This window comes from Myiozetetes cayanensis, unplaced genomic scaffold (assembly GCF_022539395.1).
Source record: "Myiozetetes cayanensis isolate MyiCay16 unplaced genomic scaffold, myiCay2020 scf16, whole genome shotgun sequence".
Classification (NCBI taxonomy): domain Eukaryota; kingdom Metazoa; phylum Chordata; class Aves; order Passeriformes; family Tyrannidae; genus Myiozetetes; species Myiozetetes cayanensis.
Genome location: NW_026087270.1, coordinates 18,577,195 through 18,598,092, shown reverse-complemented (window position 1 = coordinate 18,598,092; position 20,898 = coordinate 18,577,195). Strand labels below are relative to the sequence as shown.

General features: G+C 38.6%; 1 protein-coding gene across 7 annotated transcripts in view; it reads right to left on the bottom strand.

Annotated features, from left to right (window-relative positions):
* ESRP2 (epithelial splicing regulatory protein 2) overlaps positions 1-20,610 on the bottom strand; it is a 43,573-nt gene extending 22,963 nt beyond the window's left edge. For 2 of the 7 annotated variants that reach the window (XM_050311388.1, XM_050311390.1), the window contains exons 1-3: positions 19,268-20,610; positions 18,860-19,012; positions 17,813-17,941 (exon numbers count right to left, since the gene is read on the bottom strand). In XM_050311388.1, the coding sequence (XP_050167345.1) occupies positions 17,813-17,941; positions 18,860-18,994 (264 nt within the window). In that variant the 5' untranslated portion in view covers positions 18,995-19,012; positions 19,268-20,610. The remainder of the gene's footprint in view (positions 1-17,812; positions 17,942-18,859; positions 19,013-19,267) is intronic. The other 5 variants (XR_007628457.1, XM_050311389.1, XM_050311387.1 and 2 more) reach the window with 5 other exon arrangements.
* Between the last annotated feature and the right edge of the window lie 288 nt (positions 20,611-20,898).

The following is a 20,898-nucleotide window of genomic DNA, read 5'->3' as shown; positions in this document are numbered from 1 at the left end:
TCCAGAGTAAAGTAAAAAGCCCAAACAGGAAGATAAGGTCATGGTATTATATTGGTAATGTACAAAGCCTGAACTAACTATAACAGAAGTTATTAAATATTTGAAAGACTATTCAAAATTAATCCCAATACTGATTTTGCAATACCTTTTCTTCAATTTTGGCACCTTTGACTTTGGTTATTGCCTTAATAATTATTTTTTTTAACTTCAAAAAGAAAAAAGCTACCCATCAGGATTTACTAACGTTTCAAAAGTAATATGCTAGGCATAGCCAACAAATCATGGTCTAATACCTTCAAAAGTGAAATTATAATCAAGTCAGATCCAAGCCAATTAAAGTTCTTGGTATATATATAGAAATACAGAGCTATGAACACCAGCTAAAACAAAATTATTCCCTAACTGTTGGATGGATAACCCCCAGCAGGTTACTTCTAAAGAGGAATTATCTTGTTCAATGTTAGTTTCCATCCTTACACAACAGTTTCCAACCTTTTATTACTCCATACCACTGTTAAAATTCCTTGCTCATAACAGCCAACTACCATATTATAGTACCTACAACATATCAGTAAGCAGTAGCTTGTTAACTAACTTTCAAGGGGACAAATATAATTATTCTAACCTTCCCCCTTGATGCTACTCCCTCGCAGGAAAGCATCAGCTCACAAACAAAGCAATAATTAACATCATGATGCAGTAGCCACCCAGTGCTTTCCGCAATAGCTTACAACTCCAAAACAACCAAAAGCAAATTACAAGTTGACTTGAAACTCAGACAATATCTTTCTGTTGTCTTTTAACCTGTGTATGGGGAGAAAAGAGAGTAGCGTTGTTTTATCATCAACGCATGTGACGCTTTCCATCGTTACAGTGTCTGCTCAGGAAAGACCATGTCCTAATGATCCCACAGCTACACAGAATTGCGTGTGAACAAACGCTGCAGCATTTGTGTCCCAGAGGGAATGGTTCTGCAAGGGAGAGACTGTGTATTGAACATGATTTAGAAGGAGTAGAGACATGATTACCCCAGCTTTATTTCCAAATAACTGCTCAAATCCAATCCAGGCCCTTTTCTAGGCTGGGGCAGCTTACCAGTGTTGCACTACCATTTTGAGCTCAGAAATCCTGTAGAAGTGGGTATTACACATGAAGGTAGAAAATTAAAAAAAAAAAAAAAATATCAACCAACCCAAGCCCTTGTAGATTCAGAAAGCCAGTTTCCTCTTAATTGCTAGTAGAGGTTTGCATTCCTACCACACTGTTGAAGTCTTGAAGAACCTGAGGCTATAAAGCAAGTGATTGTTCAAGGATGATTTAAAGTCAGAAAATTGAGATCTGAGAGTGCTCAAAATACCTCAGCTGATGTGTAAACACCACAAAAAGAAGAAAATTCCATCAGGCTCAAAAGAAACCACTTCAGAAATGCAGATCTGTGGACTGCCACAGTCACAGACCAACAACAAATATTCTCTCCACAATAACATGCATAAAATCTGCCTTCTCACTAAATGCAGCAACTTATCACTTTCTGTTTTAACTTCTGGGCACAGTAAAGAGCAAATATTTGTAAAAAGGGATTGGAAATGGTGATAGGAATCAGCCTCCAGAAGATGTACATGGATTCTTGCCAAAAGGAAGCAGAATCTTACTGATGAACAGTAATAAAACACTCCCCAAACTTTCAACTTCATACCCTGAGTTTCTGAAGATGCTCAAGAGACAATAACAAAAAAGTGCAGTTAGAGAGCTATTCTGATCAGATACAAGAAGAAATCCAATCCACACGATTTGAAGGAAGCAACAGTTGTATGCGGCCTCCTGCTGTACAAACAAAACATAAGAACTGTAGTTTAAAAAGACTTTATCAAGTTAGAAAACAATAAGAGAAAAATGCTCGGACAAGGGAAGAAATGCTCTGGTCAAATGGCGTAAGTCAAGTTAGTATAAATTGGGAGTGCTCACTGAACTATTTCTTTTTTTTTTCTTTTTCCCCCCACACAACCTACAGCTGAAAAGACAGATACACAACACAGCTACTTTCAGAAGCCCATAGTGAGAAGACATCAAAGTAGTAAAATACTGCGTAAGGACACTAATAAGACCAGTATTCCAAGCATACTCAGGTTTAAAGAACTCCCAAGAGGCAGCATTAATTTTTATTTTTTACTTAGCCTAAGTATTTACACGGTATACTTATTAAACGTCAGGGACAACATTTAACACCGCAAACTCCTTTCCAGTGGGACAACCAACACGTCAAAACGATTTTCTACTGTTCTTACTAGATGCCAGCAGCTTAAAGTGCTTTAGATAAACCTCCAAAAGGTTGGCAGGCCTTGCTGAGAGTTCCTAAATAAACTTTTATTTCAAAAACAGCCATTTTCAAACTTTGGGGTGTACTGCTGCAGGAGAGGGAAAAAAGAGTGTGGGAAAAAGAGTCAGGAGATGTAAGCAATCCTTCCTTTCCAAAACACCTTAACTATGGCGTGGGTTAACTGAGGAGAGAATGAGGTAACAGTGCAAACAGGAAGATTCACCGGGGACAAGAGCATGGGGCAAAATAGGAAGCAAAGCAAAGAGGAATGATAGATATTTGAGATCAGCCTGAACCAGCTTCTTTCATCTGTGTGAGATGTCACAAAATTCTGCAAAGGTTAAGTACAAAAAGTATAGCAGTGAACCAGCTCTTGTCATTCCAGATTAGGCTGGACCTTAGAGTCTTTTAGGCAACAGATACCCCATATCACATGTACCAAAGGTGTTAAAGCAACCAGGGCAGATGTGTTTATAAAACCACATTGGTAAGCATAGCATAAGTCACATCAGTTAAGCAATTCAGCGTTCCTGATGAAAAGCCATTTTCAGCCTCCTTTCTTGCATCACAAGTTTCAGGCAGCATTTCAAAGAACAGCCTTGAACCAGTATACACCCAAATGTAGCAAGCTAAGGACAAGTTAAGACCAGTGCCAGATTTACATTATGTTTTTCTGTCTCACATGTTGAACAACCTGTCCACAACTCTGTCATTTCGTAAATTCCATCCACATCTCCTTCACTCTACTAATAAAAACCATCTCAGCTATTTACCTCCTGTCATTCATCTTCATCCTGCCCTCCACAGCACTCCCCCACTTCAGCATGAAAAGCTGCCCCACCTTAAGGCTTCCTCCAAGCTTACACACCCTGTCTGCCCTGTTAATCTCCTCATTTCATAGCAGAGTTATACAACGTTAATTACCACTGCTTGCATCTTGCAACTAGCCCTCATTTCGACTACAAGAACCAGTCTATTAGCATCACCCTCCACCTCTATTGCTTATTCCAACAGATCAGTCTGTCCAGTAGAGAGCTCTGATGAGTCATTCCATATTTAAAAGAATATATTCCATAATTTCATACCAAGATTAAAAACTGAACAGAGAGAAAAGGAAGAATCAAACAAACAATCTGCTCTGTACATTTGCCTCCATGAAACCAAAAACAGTTCTAAGAGAAAAGGTAATGAGAGGCAAGGACAGAATTCGAGTACCAGTTTGAAAAACTGGCTAAACATGATTTTGGTTGTGCAGCCAAGAGTACAAAGAGAGTGAAGAGACACGTTTTGCCAGCAGCAATGCTGGATGAAAGCCAGCACAAGCATTTTTACAAATGAATCCCATGGAACTGAAATGACAGCCCCTTCACATTGCCTTAACTTTACAAACAAAGCTATGGATCTTAGAGAAACAAGAAGATTCTTCATTAAGCTCTTTCTATAGTTATGATGCACAAAACACTAAAATAAACCTCTGGATATTTGGATATTCCCATTTCCTTAACTAAAAATAGCTCTCATCCTTGAGAAAGGCCACTGCATCTGTGCCTGGCATGGTAATGAAATACTGAGATAATTCAGACACAGAATGCATCTATGCTACCAATGGCACCATTTATAAAACACCAAGGTAACTCTAGGGAATTCTCCCTTTAAATCACCCCTGAGAAATAACAGAAAATTTGGTTGCTTCTTACTCATCAGACTTTCAGTAACTCCTAGTGACTCTTCAAAATGTGATCCTTTCCTGCACTGTTTCTCTGTTTGGCTTCTTTTGGTCCTACTGACCTATCACAGCTAACAGCACCAGGCAAGACACAGAATTATTCTCAGAGCTTCAGAATTAAAAGCATTTGCAATTTAACCTGGTCAGAAATGCCATGCTAAAGCATAATATAAAAATCCAGAAAACAGTTTAGCTTGTAGTCCATGCTTAAACTACATGTGAATCTATTCCCAAGTAGAAAGATGAGTTATTAGATTTATTAAAAGCCTCTGCACAAAGGATGGTCCTCACAGTGTGGTGGCCTGGTTTCAAATCAGTGTTATCAACAGACATGTTACTAAGTTGGCCAGAGTTTACCATTTGGTGATTACACACGAATACATGGCCTGGTTTCTGTCAAATCAGCGTATCAGAAAGTGCTCATTTTTACTTCCATGTCATCTTTTGATTTAGATGGGAGAACAAATCACATCTGGTACAACCAAAACTGAAGACATGAGAGAGATGATACTTGATTTGGCATAAAGCCTGTCAAGAGAATTTGAACAAATTTAACATTTTAGATCAGCAAACCAAACCAAAACAAGTAAAACCAACAACACTAAAAAATCAAAACTCACAAAAAAAACCCCACAAAATTTTTTTCAGGAGTGACATCTTTGGTCATTATTAAAAGCAATACTTTCAGGAATAACTTAAAAGTTATTTCTGCTCACCTAGGCCCATACATACTGACATATTCCCTTGAGCTTAAAAACTCCTCATATTGCTAAAACTAAACCACCCTAGAGAAAGTAAAAGTAGACTCCATAGATCTGAAAAATCTACTGATGAAAAATGTTTTATCTGAGGCAAATAAATGTGCACTGCTTACATCTCTTCTGCTCAAACCTATGACTAAAGCCATACTGATTATAACCATGGATGTTTTCCAGTCTTACTTGTACTTAAAAAAAAAATCATCATTACTTACTAGACATTACTGTAGTTCATAAGATTAGAGTTTTAGACTGTCTTTTAGGCCTTTGGTGTGAGTCATTCTTTGCTTGTAGCAGGGTATATAAAAATGATCTGTCCTCTTTCAGCTAAGAGTAGTATGGAAAACAAAGGATAATCTCCAAAAAGGTCTCTCTGAAGATTTTCTACTCCAGATTCTTCTTCAACAGGCAAAAATACTGCAGTTCTTGCCTCAAAGCCTGATTTTATGCTAAGTCCTTTAAAATTTATTGCCAAAGAACACCCAAACCCAATTATATAATTGCAGGTGTGGTTCCTGAAAGAAGATCTCCAGCAGGTGAACACTGAAATAGGCTGCTGAGAGAAGCTACAGTCTCCATCCTTGAAGATACTCAAGACTGGACATGGTCCTTGATAGCCTGCTCTAGTGCCCTTGCTTTCAGGGCTTGGGCTAGACCACATCTATAGGTCGCTCCAACCTCAGCTGTTGTGTGACTGATCTCTTTGGACTCTGTTTCGCCTACTCTGCAGCTCCACTATCAATGTCACCATAGTGTACCACAGTGGGGGGTAGGGGGGTGATTGGGAAGGACATATTTTCTGGGATGGGAAGGAAAGTGGAGATCAAGACCTGAGATGCAGCCAAATCTCATTAACAGAACTTGTCTGCAACCAAAACATAGGTGAGATTGAAGCATCACTGAAAAACATCGTCCAGCAACCCTGAGGTCTTTCTGAAGACTTAAAGGGTCTAATGCAGCACAAGAAAACTCAAGAGTAACAAGCTACAGCTTTGACATACAGAGCTTGCACACACCCCCCCCATACCACAACATGTCAGCCTAGAGAAATATTTTCACTTGGACTTCGTGCCTCAGATGCTACACACATGAGGGTTTCATATTTATTTACAATACACTCCATGGGCAGTTTTCTACTCCTTCACTCTTCCAACCGTGGTGATAATGTCAGCCTTATCCATGCAATGGAGGAATTTAAAGCATGTCAATACCACTGGGAGGTGCACAGACTGCATTTCAGCAGTATTTACAAGTATGATAACCCTTTATTGTGCTGGGTAACTTTTTAAACAGAGAATCCTATAGTAAGCCTTTGCCTTTGTTCATCTGTTAACTGCTATTCCACATGGCTGATAATGGATACGTACGTGGTGACCTTGCACTGAAACTGCTATATGGAGAAAAAAAAAAAAGAAAAAAAGGGAGGGGTGAAGGAAGACGAAAAAAAAAAAAAAAGCAAAAAGCGTAAGCCCCAGTGCAGCCATAAGCTGCAGTTAACTTCTTTTCCCCTTACAGCTAAATAGGAAAAATTACTGTATTTAGATACTTTTCAGACTCAAACATGAAAAAGAAATTAGTTTTATTTCTTTGCAGGGCAAACATGCAGGAAATGACAGAGGAGGCCCAGGTCCACTCACTAGAAATGTTCAAAAACAATATTGCCAGTTTGATTTCTCCTACCAAGAGGAAGGTAATTATTTGTTCTTCTGAACATTAATGCCTGAGATTATTTAGTGACTGCAGACTAGCCTAGACAAAAGCATGGGTTTCATTTCCAGATTGCCACAGACAATATCACTTTTCTCGATATGACCAGTCAAGTTACAGATCACATTATGCCTCCTGATGTCCTCTAAACTGTATTAAATAACAGAGTGAGTAATCAGTCACAAAGGCCACCATAAACGCATTCCAGAGAAAGATATGTACGTATAACCCCAAACCAGTCGGAGTTTCCATCCTACTTTGGAATTTGCAAATGCAAGGGCAGGTTTGCTCTCCTCAGCCTGTAGGAGAGGCAGGATGTGGCACTGAGCTTCAAGGACTGTAGACCATCTTCTCATGAATATTATGCTGCTTCTTACTACCTATTCATCTTGCTGTCATTTCATATTCTTCCCCAAATAGAGCTCCAACTCTAGCAAACCAAGCATCACACATCCTGCTGCTTCTCTAGTTGTTCCAAAGCAATTTCATCTACACAAGCTACTTAAATAGACAAACTCATATTATTGCTTCTCTCACAGAAAGAAACTAATTCTTTTCCACCCATGGCATGAGCCAACAAAGGTAACAACAGGGTTAAGGTCTCAATTATCCTATGCTTGGGGGTCTGCCATGGAATTCCAGTCACAAATCTTCAAAAGTAGTAGTTGAAAACCACAGAATTATATTTTTAAAGTTATTTATGATATTCACTTTTATTTTTTACTTTGTTAGGAAGCCAAAGTTACAGGAAGCAATACCATCTTGTCATCCTCCTTTTGATCATCAGACAGGTCATCACAGGTTTCTCAAGCCAGTAAGGCACACAGCCTACGGATACCTCTTACAATTACTGTAAGATTTCAAGGGAGAAAAATGGAAGGTACTCTTCAAGTTTATTGCATCCTTCCACTCAACAAAACATAGCAAAGTACTTCAAAATTCATTGTACTCCTCCAGAATTACATAAAGGACTGGAAACTTTCAGCTTTGGTGAGCTAAAAAATACAGTTTAATTAATTCTGCATAAAAATAAGCTTGTTTAGCATTGTTCAGCAACAGGTAAAACATGACATGCAGAAACAGAGCAACAGTTGTCATGGTTTGTCTGTCCAGCGACAATTTGTGAGGCATAAAAAGCAGAGCATCATGACTCAGGACTGTGACAAAACTGTCTTAAAAATGAAATTCCATATTATTTCTTTCTGTGGTTCATTTTAATTGGGACCAGGTCTTTGTGCGACAAAATAAACAATAGTTAACTACAAGTTTTAATTCTTCCTAAGAAAGAATGCAAACATCCAACCTTCTGCCAAGACAAAGATCTGTCCAAGGCATGCCACTTGAGCATTTTATCACTATTTTTGTTTAATTATTTCTTAGATGGGAGCTTGCAACCTCAGATTATTTGCATGCTTTCCAGTTATGGTATCTACAGCTTCTAATTCAGGTAATGCATTAAGCATAAAAGGCAAGACCATAGCTCAGGCCATCTAAATGTCACAGCAATCAGGTCACAGCTTTTATCTTCAAAAGCACAACCTGTTTTAATAAGAGAGTGTTGAAATATGCAGGGCACTCCATAAATAGGCTACTTGAAGTTAGCCTTGTATAAGATAAAGCACCTCAGTCTAGCAACTTAAGAATTTCAGAGTTTCTGGACTTACTTTTCTACTACTTTATGTGTCAGGGAAGTGCTATATAGAGAAACACTTATTGAGACAAAATAAGTTTTCACCTTTAAATTAATCTGTATGAAAGAGGTCAGTAGCTATTAAAACTAACAAAATAATGCAAAAAAATGCATATCTTGCAAAACATTTTAGCATTTGTTAGCATACATTATTGACGAATCTGACTTTGAGCAAAAAGGAAACTGATTAGTAATGTAAAAAATCCCTACTCTGTCAACCTTTTACCTACATTTCAAGCACAATTACAATGGTGCCTCACACTCCTCACAGGTTGCTTGCTATCAGCTCAACTCACTGAGCAAGTTATTACAGCCTGAAAGACAAGGTTGAACGTACTTTCCAAACTATGTTTTAATTAATGCCATGACTGCAATACTTCCCAAAGTCTCGATTTAAGGACAAGCTCCCTCTTAGTGTTCTATACCTCCCCCACTCCTACTTACCTCTGTTTCAAGGACAAACTTTCATTAGCAATGTGATCTTTAGCACTGGCTCTATTGACTGTAATGCATGGTAGTGCTCTATTTACTCAACACTACCTCATTGTTTGTAGTGTAAGCTTAACCATTTGTAGGAGAATAGCCAATACCTGCAAAATTAAAGCATTTTTTTGTATTGGGTTGTTTTTCAAGTTGTTTTTGTACCCAGGGAGGGTAAAAGGGAGAAGAGACATTAAAAGAATTAAGAGACACCTATTATTCACAATTCAGTTTCCTGCGTAATTTTCTCATACTCCTGCCTCTCCATTAAATTTATACTGTAAGAACACCATAGGCATTGACTTTTCCAAATAACAGCCTTGAGATCCATGAAATATCTTTTCTTAGATAATAATAATAATCAAAGTGATTCTTGATCAAACCCTTAAAAAAAACACCATCAAAAGCAAGTAAAAATTTCATAAACTGGCTCTGCTCCAATTCCTAAATGGGGAGTGTTCCATTTCTTGTACAAACATGCTTTCACAGAAACGTAAAGAAGTGGAATTAGATCCCTAAATCAGCTTGCCTTCAATTTCTCAAATTCTCCAGTCACAGATTAGGGCAGCAATCCCATGCATCAAGAATTGATTATAATTGATATAAGGAAAATGGGAGTAAGAAATTGTGAAGACTTTAGCCGTTCGCAACTGAGATCAAAATTTACACTTGGCCTTCCAAGGGATTCAGACCTTACCAACACAGAATGAGGACATTACTTGTTTAGATGCTGCTTCCCCTTACAGAACTACATCCTCTCTTTCAAGTAGCTTCTTGTGATTTATTGTGACTGAAAAGAACTGAAATGAGTTTAGCTAAATATGAAGCAAGTCACACAGCTTCTTGTGATCAATTCTCAGCATCTGAGACTTACAGAAAAAGGGGTTGATTCATGTTTCCTTTAGTTTCTTTAAGCATATCATAAAACCAGCAGTTTTCTTCTCCTGCACTTTATATTTACGAAGTACCATTTTACATGCTTTACAATAAACTAAAGTCCATCCTGGATAAGTTTAATTCTGTTGTAAGAAATAACACTGGCTGAGACACTCAAATAAACCCCAAAATTCTGTTACAGTCATTCTTGTGACAACTACATATTTTCCATTTCTAAATCTCATGCATCCCCCTCCAACCCAGTCGTATTTGTTTCAAGAGGTTTGATTTATTATATGCTGGTTTTCATCTTTCTTAAGCAGAAAAGGAAACTTGAATTAACTTTCAGCTACAGTAAGATCTACTCACAAAGCAAAAACTCCACAGTGGTCTTTGCACTTTTGTATTTCAAGTTGCATACCTGCTCTGCCTTACTCCTAGTGTAACTCACTGCAACAAAATTACTTATCTGGAAAGTAAACATCTTTACAGAAATTATGGTAATATTAATTTCACACACTGCCAGTGTCTACACAACTCATGATAATCTTAAAGCACATGCTTAAGTCTCTCTAGAATTAGAGCCAGAGAATGAAAACCTCACTAATTAAGTTTTGACTTCAGTAAGAAGGATAACAAAATTCCAAGACTGTCCTAGAGCTCTAGCAACAGAATCGTTTAAGATAACAAGTGTCCAAAATCATGGCAGGAGTCAAGTTTCTGTAAAAAATGAATGCAACTGCTTCTTAACCTTAATTTTAAGTTTCTATCCAATATTTTTGTGCTAACACAATGTCCATTTCTCAACACCCTTTGCGCTTGTCTGCCCAGAGAGGCAGTTCTACACCTCTACAAAGACAGGTAGCAGGCAGAAAGAGAAACTAAAATATTTTGAAATAGAAGTCTGGGAGAAGTGGCAGCATTGATATTGGTTCTTGTTTTGTCACTCATCACAAGGGGTGAGCATTTGAATTTCGGTTCCCAATGCCTTTTGCCTAATATTTATAACTCATATGTACCTTCACAGCATGTGGATTTAATGAATGAGGGACAAATTAGTAAAGTAGTAGTTTAAAAATAAAGCAAAAACAGAGGCTATTGTATAGAAGTATACTGGAGTACGTTGTGAACTGTTAAAGAATATCAACACAGATTTATCAGAGCAAAGCACTGAAAAATGGTTTGTAGAGCAAACATGACTTCTGATTAAGTGGTCTCTTAGGACATACATGAAGTTGTCTTTTAGAGTATCTTGCCCCCTTTTACTGAAATAAGGTCATAACTAACAGAAACTGATCATGAAAGAAAACAACATGATATCTCTGAATGTTTTATGCAAAGCAGCAACTATTATAAGAAAAAAGCTTTTCCAGAGCAGGTAGAAAATGGCAAAAACATGAATGTGAGGAGGAAGGAGAATTACTGCTTATGTTTCTAAATAAGAGATATAAAAAAGTTTCAGTTTTAACTGTTGAAATTATAAGATAAAACAGGACTGACATTATGTTAAAAAAAAAAAAATCAATCTTCAATCAGCATTTTTTGTTTTGGTCACAACACTGCTTTGCCAACAAGATCCATTCTAGCATCTAGGCATCAGTCTTAAGTGTAACTGTTCTGCAAAGAAGTGCTGCAACACGTTAACATGTTGATGTTGTTAACAAGATGTTGCTCTCATTTAGCAGTGCTCATATACCTGAGAACTGCATACAACTTAAGGGCTCTGGTTTTTAAAGGGGGGGGAAAAGAAAAAAAAAAAAATCAAGTAAACCAACATACAAATTGAAGAATTGTGCAACTCTTTCAAAATGAAAGGAGGAGGGAAACAGCACAGGTTTGCAGACAATCCAGTGTCCACACCAAGTTTTCTAAGTAGTTTACAGTAAGAACAGGTAAAAGAACTGCATGTATGCTTACTGTCAAAATAGTAGAATACAAATCATAGAATCATTTGGGTTGGAAAAGATATTCCAAATCTCTGAGTCCAACCATTAACCTAACACTGCCAAGTTGACCGCTAAAACCATGTCTCTTAAGTGCCACATCTACATGCTGAAATCCTTTATGATTTATTTATTCCTCAGCCACTTTTGAAAACCCTGACAATAAGTCATTAACACATTTCTAGTGATTTTTTCAGTAGCTACTTACAGCAAGTTAGAGGAAAGAAATTCAAAGTCTTTGAAGAATCATGCAATCTAGCAATCTTTGGATTAAAAAGCTTCTATTTTCTGTTTTGCTGTCTTAAAGAAAAAGACTTTAAAGAAAAAGTTACAAGTAGAATTTTAAAATGAATTCAAGTAGTCAGAATTATAGCTGTGAGAACATCCAGATGTGCTAGTGACACAGTTCTCAAGCACTGCACAACATGACTCTGTGTGAAGACAGGCAGTTCAAGCCGTTTGGACAGGTCATAGTAAAGTTTATGTGTCTATACATGCTAATCCACTCAGACTTGGTAATTTAATGTTGCTGTTCCACTACCAGAAAAAGAGCAACATCCACTATCATGAAGTCTGCTCATCCTTATCCTCAAACCACTGGACCAAATCATTCACTTCAAGTGAATATTGGCACTTCAAATTTTAAGAGAAGATAGCCAGTTAGCCAAGACTAGGACATTTTTATGCCTGCAAAGAAAAGAATATGCAGCTTTAGACAAATTAATTTATCTAATTCTCTGTTCATTCTGAAGTGAAATGAACATAATTATAGGAATAAAGCAAGGGAACCTTCCTATTGCCTACAGGGAATACTTAAGGAATTCAGGCAAAAGTACTGCAGCCTTCAGAAAAGGTAAGGTTACTGCTTTTCCACAAACCTAACAGAACACAAATACTGCCAATAACAAATGCATTCACATGATCTACATATGAATATTCATGTATACATATGTATAATATACAAAACAGAGGAACTGTTTCTGCTCTTAACTCTTCTCTACTTTTGAGGAAGCAGATTTGAGTGTTTCAATAATAATGTAGTAGAACCTGGGTAGCACTGAGGATTTGTAAATGAAAACGTAGTTTACCTATACCATCAACAAGAGAATTATAACTAGGTTTCTGAAATGAGAGTTAGCCATCCATTTTCAGTGCTAAAAAAAAAAAAAAAAAAAAAAAATCTATGCTGTAACAGCCTGCAGCTACAGAAAGCATTAGCACATCCCTAATTCCCCACAGAAAATACCGATGATATTCCAATATTAGGTATCAAACATAAATTATCTATAAAACAGGAAGCTATTAGATGTTGATACATAATAAGAACTCCACATAAGGTTACATGCACGCAGTACACTCAGCTCTCCTACAGGAGCAGGAGTTTATCACGTACCTGCCCTGACAACCTGAAGGTCACCTTGTGACTATCAGGAAATCCTCATCACTCACTGCTGATACCAAACCAAGGCCTCAGTTTCACCGCTCAAACGGCTTGGTGGCGTACATATCTTAAAATGTTCCTCTCCTTTCACCCACACCCTAGTGCTATGGTTGCCCTCAGAAAAACTACCTAATCTGCCACACTGTGCCTCAGACAGAACTGCTCCAAACCAGAACTGGTTTTAACTCAGAACAGAGCCCTGCTCCAGTTCAATTTACAGCCCCCAAAACTTTTGTATTGGCATAATGCAGGTGAGGGGTGTCCATGCAGCAGCACCTACCTAAGTGAAAGGTGCCACTACAGTTTTCACACAACTGCAGCGTGAGAACACAATGCGGGGGCAGAAATACCCTAAGCTGGTATCGCCATCAAACATGTTGGATCATGAAAACACAAGCAAAGGGTGTAGTCTCATGGGATGTGAGCTTGGACAGCAAAGCAGTTTAGAAGTTCCCACCCCACGTGCTCATTTCAGTGATCCTGTTCACAGCACAGCTTCACAAAGAGTTTTACTGACACAACAAAAAGATTGCTAAGTATGGTGTAGGGGCAGGAAAGAAGCAGCTTCACTGCTGAAGCCAAATCTTGTGAAACTACACCCCAGGTATTTGTTGTAGAAAGAACAGCCTGTCTAGTAACACTTGCCAAAGGTTTGCCAAGCACCTGCTCCAGAACATCAGAACTCAGACCCAGCAAACATTCCAAAATACAGACTCTTAACAGAGTTTTATTGAGATGATGCAGTCACCAAGTAATCTGAAGTCGCAGGACCAACCACAAGATACAAAAAATAAAATTTAAAAAAACCCCACCCCGCATTTTCCTATTTTCTGCAGTCTAAAGATCCAAAGGTGTATTAAAAATATACTCCAAAAATCATTTATGCAAAATGAAGGTGTGACAGCTGGCAGGGGAGCCAAGAAAGCTTTCTGCTAGAACTTTGTGAAGAAGAGGTTGCAGAACAAGTTTCTTTAAAAAAAAGTTGTAACCGGTTTATCAGGTTAGAGGAATTCACTGGTTCTTCCGCCTCTTCCCCCATCCCATTTGTTTCCAGATGCTCATTTAACCAGCTTGTTTCTTGCTGAATGTGTTGAAAGTAAATTGCACCTGCAGCTCAGCTGGATGATCAATAGACACCCAAACACACTTTAGAGAACTGGCAATTTGCTATCACCTGCGGAAATGGCAACCTCTCAGTATTTTAAATTTGTGCATTGTTTAGGGGAGTTGGGGGAGGAAAAGGCCCAGCTTTGTCTTTCTCTGTTTAAAATATGAACTGAAATAATCATTCATATATTGGATTCAATGTACAGTGTGATGAAAGATTGGCAAGATTAGGACTGTGTTTTAAGCAAATTTTAATACTTAAATGTCAATCCATAGATGAAATCTGGATGCTTTCAATAGGTCCAAAAGCAAACCCAGCTCTCACTTGAGAGCCTCTCCCTTTTTATATGTATTGTTCAAAGTAAGATGGTAATTATGGCTAAATACTTCAGACAGCTCTCCAAAATTATTAGTTTTTCCTAGACTTATCCTTTGTCAGGAAGACATGCAAATATTGCCTTGTAAAAGGAAAGTAACATGTCTTAAGGCAAGTCATGCTGATTCAGCCAGGTTTTCTGCATGCAAAAGATTAAGAAATTCACAACACTTTTAACTTTGTATGCAATCTTTAACTTAGAACACCCATGGCTAAAATCAGAGGAGCACATGAGGATGTCAGCTTTTTAATGACAGAGTAATGGGGCTGAGAGAAAGGCAAAGTTCATTTTGGTTTTGCTCTTTAAAAGCAAGCCTTCATTTCTGCAAGGTTTCAGAGAGCAACCTGAAAATAATTGTTCCCCCTTAAAAGCTTGGAAATTGGGAAACTATAAAGCTACAGCAGTTATACCTAAGTAATGTGCTAAATAAGCCAGTCCTGTCATTTGAGGAACTGAACAATGAAACCTAGCAAGACTGTAACAATAATGCAGGAAGAAAACTATTCCCTTTGGTGACTGATGTAGCTAATGTATGTTTAGAGACTTACCTCACAGGCTCAAGACAGTTCCAAATACACACTCAAACAAGAGATCTCCCACTTACTTTGTTAAATAAAAATCCTCACATGTTTCTACTCAGTAGCATTCTGCAACTACAGCACATCTCATTCAGCAGCACTAAGTTCACCATTACTGGTCCAACATCAGAGATGAGTTATTAATGCCATTTTGAACTACATACTTCAAGCAGGCTGCTTCTAAAGGGCACACATTTTATGACTTCAGGTAATTATTTCCCCAATATTTGTAGGTACTCCCCTCCCCACCCAAAGCATAGCTATCACAACATTGCACATCACCTATCAGAAAATACAGCTGGATCCCATAAATGCAGTACTATCTATGGAATGAAATGCTTGTTACCCTGGACAAGTACAGTATTTAAAACCTTGCAGCAAAACATATAGAACATACACTGCAACAAACATCACGGTTCTTTGGGGGCATGGTGTTTCAGAACCTCACTTTGTAAAATTACACAGCAAAAACCTACTGATGAGGAACCCTATTTTAGAATATTTCTTAAGACAGACTCAAGTAACAAGCTGTGAGAGATGTAACACCTGAAGAATATGATGTACAATTGAAAAGATGATACATCATTTGTGGAAGTGCCTTCTTAAAAGCAGAGTAAAGACTTAACCACAGCTTACAGACCTTTGGTAGCCTCCATCATTGCTGGAAAGTGAATAGCAAAAGAAGAAGGCTTTCTGTGGTCAGTGGAGAAAGTCCAGCCCCACAGTAGCCAGTCTACTGTTTACCAGATACCAATCACCGAATCAGAACCACAGAATGCTCCAGGTTGAAAGAGACTTCTGAAGCACAGATAAAAGTTGCAACGGATTTGTGCTTAGTGATTCTCACTTCCTTCTAGGTGTAGAGACTGGGAACCCAAGGCAAAAGCCAGAAGTAGACACTGAAACTTCCATTTACATGACTGAGATATGTGCTAAAGTGAGCGATTTCCAGTTGCATCATCAATTTTCTACCACAATCCAAACAGGGTGTGGAAAGCTAATTTCACATACTCTACAACATTATCTCAAATCAAGGTACAAGTCTACTTCCTTTTCCTCCTCCTTTTCAAACAACCACTTCACCCACCTGTACTTTTCCTAATCCAAATGCTTAACTGAGAAAGAAAGAAAAAGTAATCCATATGTGTTGACAAATACCTGACTCATCCTTAAAATATATGATGCAATTGAAATATTTAATGGACTCATCTTCAGAAATGCAGAAAAGGATTTTCTATTAAAGAATACAGAGATTTTCTTTTTGCCACCACTGCAAGCGGAAGGTTGAATTAATTCTCTCCTAACTCCACAAGGAGCCAAAACACATGAAGGGGAAGCAAGATTAGTTTAAGTAAGGTGTGTTCCAGAAGACCTATGATGGAACTAGCCACATCACAACTGGCACCCAACAATTAACAGCAAAAACATTATTTAGTTGCATAGATATGCAAACAAAAAGGAAAAAAATTGTTGGTTTTCAAGAGTCTCTACCCACCTACACACAGAGGTAGTATTTCCTTTTATTTGCTAAAGCAGACCCACCTACCGTGCAATTTACGGCAATAAGATACAATCTTTCATAAAGTATCGAGTATAATTAAAGTGTGTCTGTTATAAAGGTAAATAGAGTGTACTAAGCTAAGCTGTTCCAGATGTCTTTAGTGCAAGATCTAGGACAAGATCAAACCTGCAGCTGCACATTTTCCCAGGGGTTATTATGGAGCTAAAAAAAAAATAAAAAATAAAAAACCACCTCTTGGTCTTGGACTTCAGCAAAACCAGTGCAAGTAGAACAAATGCCACCTGCAGCTAATGCTGACAGATTTTAAGACACGTTAAGAGTTACATGTTCAAAGCCACTCACTACAAAGTACACTGTTAACCATTCCAGTATCAAAGAGGGTTAGGACCAAGTCTGCCAAGTTATCTATGTCACCAGAAGTTACAGCAACATGAACCTGTTCTACTGCCTAAGCAAGTTTCTTGCTGAAACACACCTATGATGATTCAGACAAGGTGTGGAAAGTCAGGTTTCTGTGTTACAGAAAAATGCACTATTGTATTTTTCCATTCAAGCACATTTTATGTATAAAAAAAGTCAAAGCAAGCAAACTTTCAGGAACTGCATATGTATACACTATTGGCATTAAATTATTATAACTAACTTCAGTCTTCTTGAGATGTACCATACAAACTTACAGATTTACTGTCTTAGTGAGACATTAAAGGAGCCAAAGAAAATTACAGAAATCACAGGAAAAAAAAAAACCCTTAACTACTTTATAATCTACTAATTAAGCTCATCTGGAAAAGAGTAATACACAACAAGTACAGCTGATGTTATATGAAAGTATAGTTTTGAAGATTTCAACTAACTTTTAAGAACAACAAATGAGAAAAAGTCAAGTTTTTTAATACCCGTTAAAGCAGTGAATCTGTAGATTAAAACATACCATGTGAATTTTGAAACCTTGATTAGCATTGCTATATTAAGTAGTACCATTACCAGCCTACTCTTAAAGGCTTAAGAGAAATTTAGAGTAAAAGTACACCCATCAAAGTCAGATCTTCCAAGGTCTTACAGCATCAGCTCAAATACTCTAGTATTGTACATAACTGTTTCAGAATTATGGGGTTCTCGATTTAAATGGTTTGGGTCTCTTTTGAGTTAGCTTTAAAACAAGCATAGAAACTTCCTAGTGAGTTCAAAGTGAAAGGCAAAATTAAAACTTATTTCTTTTTCCAAATCCATTAAATCTTGTTGGCAGGTTTTTACCCTGAAGAGTCCCTGCTCCCAAGAGCAGCACCTCACCTGTTGAAGAACCCGGTCCAGTGGTTCAGCTTTGCTCAGTCCCTCTGGTGTTAAGGCACTGACTTCGCGACACTGGTCACTTAAGTCCAAGTTGTCTGCTTTCACCAGGGATTTGTGTAGTGTCCCTACCTACAAAAATATTTAAGAAATTATGGACAAAAGTGAGGAGCAACGGAATTAGCTCTTTAAAACACTGAGCTCGGACTGCAGAGAAATCAGAAAGGTGCAGTGTCACAGCCGATACCAACCGCCAGGAGAAAAGCATTTGCCTATTTCACAAATCGAAACCTTTGGCCTCGGTTTCTCTCCCTCCACCCAGGAGAGCCACACGCTCTGCTTTGGTGTGTCTGAGCCCGTTTACATGAGATGGTTTTTGCAGTTAGCACCGATTTTTGCGGGAGTTGTTAATGGCAAAGCGAAGATCACTTCATGTTAAGGCAGTTTCATTAATCTATTAAGGAAATGGATAGTCATGTTAGTTTTATCAAAGCCCTTCATCTCTAGGGGGCTCTTGTCTAGGATGGGGGAGGGGAAGGGAAATTAGGGATTACTTTTAGATCGGCCTAAGAATTAAAATAAATCAATATTCTTTTAAAGGTTATCCAAATATTGGTTAACAAGAAAGAAAGAAAGAAAAAAAAAGGCTCCTGCAGCAGGCCGCAAAGGGTCCAGTGGTTACCGTGAGCCCGCTCCCAGGAAAGCTTGCATGCTTGGAGCCACCCGGGGCAGCTTTTTGTTTTAAAGCTTCAGAAGTCCGTAGACATCCTCGAAGCTACACACGTTTTAAGGCGGACGGGACAGTGAGGGGTGGGAAGTGACTAAACTTTCTTTAAAAGTTACTTCTTCCCTTCAGACGGAACAAAAAGGACCTTCCCGACTGGGCGCCCCGGGCAGTGACTGACCCCCGGGCACAGGCCCCGCGCCCTCCCCTCCCTCGGCACATTTGGGAAATGAATAAACGGCTCCGGGCAGGCGGCGAGTGGCCGGGAGAGCCCGCTCGCCCCGCGCCCGGGGAACGCACCCTCGGCCCGGATGTCGAAGCCATACCTTCTTGCTGTGTAGATCCACAACTTGCCACACCAAGAGAATTAGTTCCCTCTCATCCGAACCCAGTTTAGCCCCATATGCACCAGCTGTTGCCCCAAACAACACCACCAAAGAGTCACTGTGCGAAGCCGTCATGACCACAGGGGGAAACAACTACAATCAAAAGCAGAGGTCAAAAAAAAAGAGAAAAAAAAAAAAGAAAAAAAAAGAAAAAGAAAGACACACTAACAAACAAAACAACAACAACAAAAAAACCCCACGAGGCTCGCCCCCAACCTCCAAGTAATCAAAGGGGAAAGGAGCGAGAGAGGAGTCATAATATCAAGAGGAAAGAAAGAGTTATTTAAGGAAGTTGGGTGTTTGAGAAAAAAAAAAAAAAACATGGAGAAAGTAAGCTCACATCCCTACCTGTTCCCGGTGCTCTCCTTCCCGGGGCTGATTGGGAGGTGAAATTAGCAAGCTGTGGGTTTCTCTCCCTCTGACATCATGGCAGAAGCTCAGCCTAGGCTTGGTGATTTTTTTTTTTGCCTCTGTGTTTTTTTTTTTTTTTCCTTCCCCCTTCCCCTCTCCTGAGTTACCTGCCCCTGGTGCAGCTCATGTGACTCTAGTCAATCTCCCAAAGGAACAAGGCCATTGGGCCTCTGAAAAAGGTGTAGGAGGGACGGAGGGAGAATCAACGCCTGGCTAATCTGGCCTGATTGGTTTTTGAGGGAGATCAGAGGACAACTCCCTTTCTCTCTCTTTAATTCTCCCTGCAGGAAGTGCCTCTACCTGCTTTCAGTTTTGCGGGCTCCTGCCCGGCACAGGCAATCGCGCTCCGGCCCCTCGTGCGGGGGATACGGGGCTGTGAGCACTCACACCCCGTCCCATTTCCTTGGGAAATCTGAAGAACACATACGTACAGTTGCTAAAGCACAGTTTATGTCTTAGCATTGAAATCTCCGAAACAGAAGTCTTTACCTGCTCCTAATTAATTTCCTTTTGTGCACGTTGCTACGTGTGTATCCAGCTGCTGTTGCCAACGTTAATGTATAATAAAAGTGTAGTATTCTACAAGGATTTTAAGCGATATTACAGACAGAAAGTACTTTGTATTTTAGGCCCTATTCTCTAGTTTGTAAAAGTGGATCCTAGGAAAATATTGTTTTGTTTGTTTTGAGAGAGAGTGTTTGTAGGAAGTTTTGCAAAATAGCAATATAAAGTCCTGCATTTTCTACCCTACAACTGCTCAGTAAGGAACTAGTTCCTGGGTATTAACTGCAGATCAAGTTGGACAGCTTTTCTCTATACCTCTCTCCTGTTTCACAGCTGAGAATCTACAATGGGAAATCACCATCCAGTTTAGCTGCTACAAAAACACTCTGCTAAGCATTTCTGCTCAACAGCAGCAGCAGTAATATTTGTAACATTGGGAACTGAGACAATTTTCAGAGATATTGTCAAACTCAAATTTATTTTAAAGCTGAAAATTAAAGCACCTCTAAACTATTATAACAGTTATTATTTTTCCTATTGCCACCACTGAGGAGCTACTGATGATTTTTAAAGGCCAGATGCTGCTAGTTAGACTAGTCATAATATTTCTTTTGTTCAATTAAATCTCCAGTTTGTACTCCGATATTAGTGTTGTGTTTAAATACAGCTCAGAAAATACAGAAATTCAGAAATACTGAATGAAAAATTATGCTGCTATTTAGCTACTGATGTCTATAGTGGGAAAATGCAGAGTTGGACATTTAACTGAATAGCTGATAGCTTTAATTATTAAATCACATTTTCTCATCTTCTTTTAACATGCTAATTTTATAATTGGTTAATTATAACAGTTACTGTGGACCTCCTTCAGCAAACACTGATTCACATGCTAACACCATAATAAGACTAATTCCATTTATTTCAATGAAAATAAACTATATTTCAAGGATGCTGTCTCATGTGAAGTACCTTAGAAGTCATGTATTAGAAGCACGCAGGAAACTCTGCAGTGCAAAGGTGTATCTCACTGAACATTATAAGGTAGTTGTTAAACACCTCTCAGC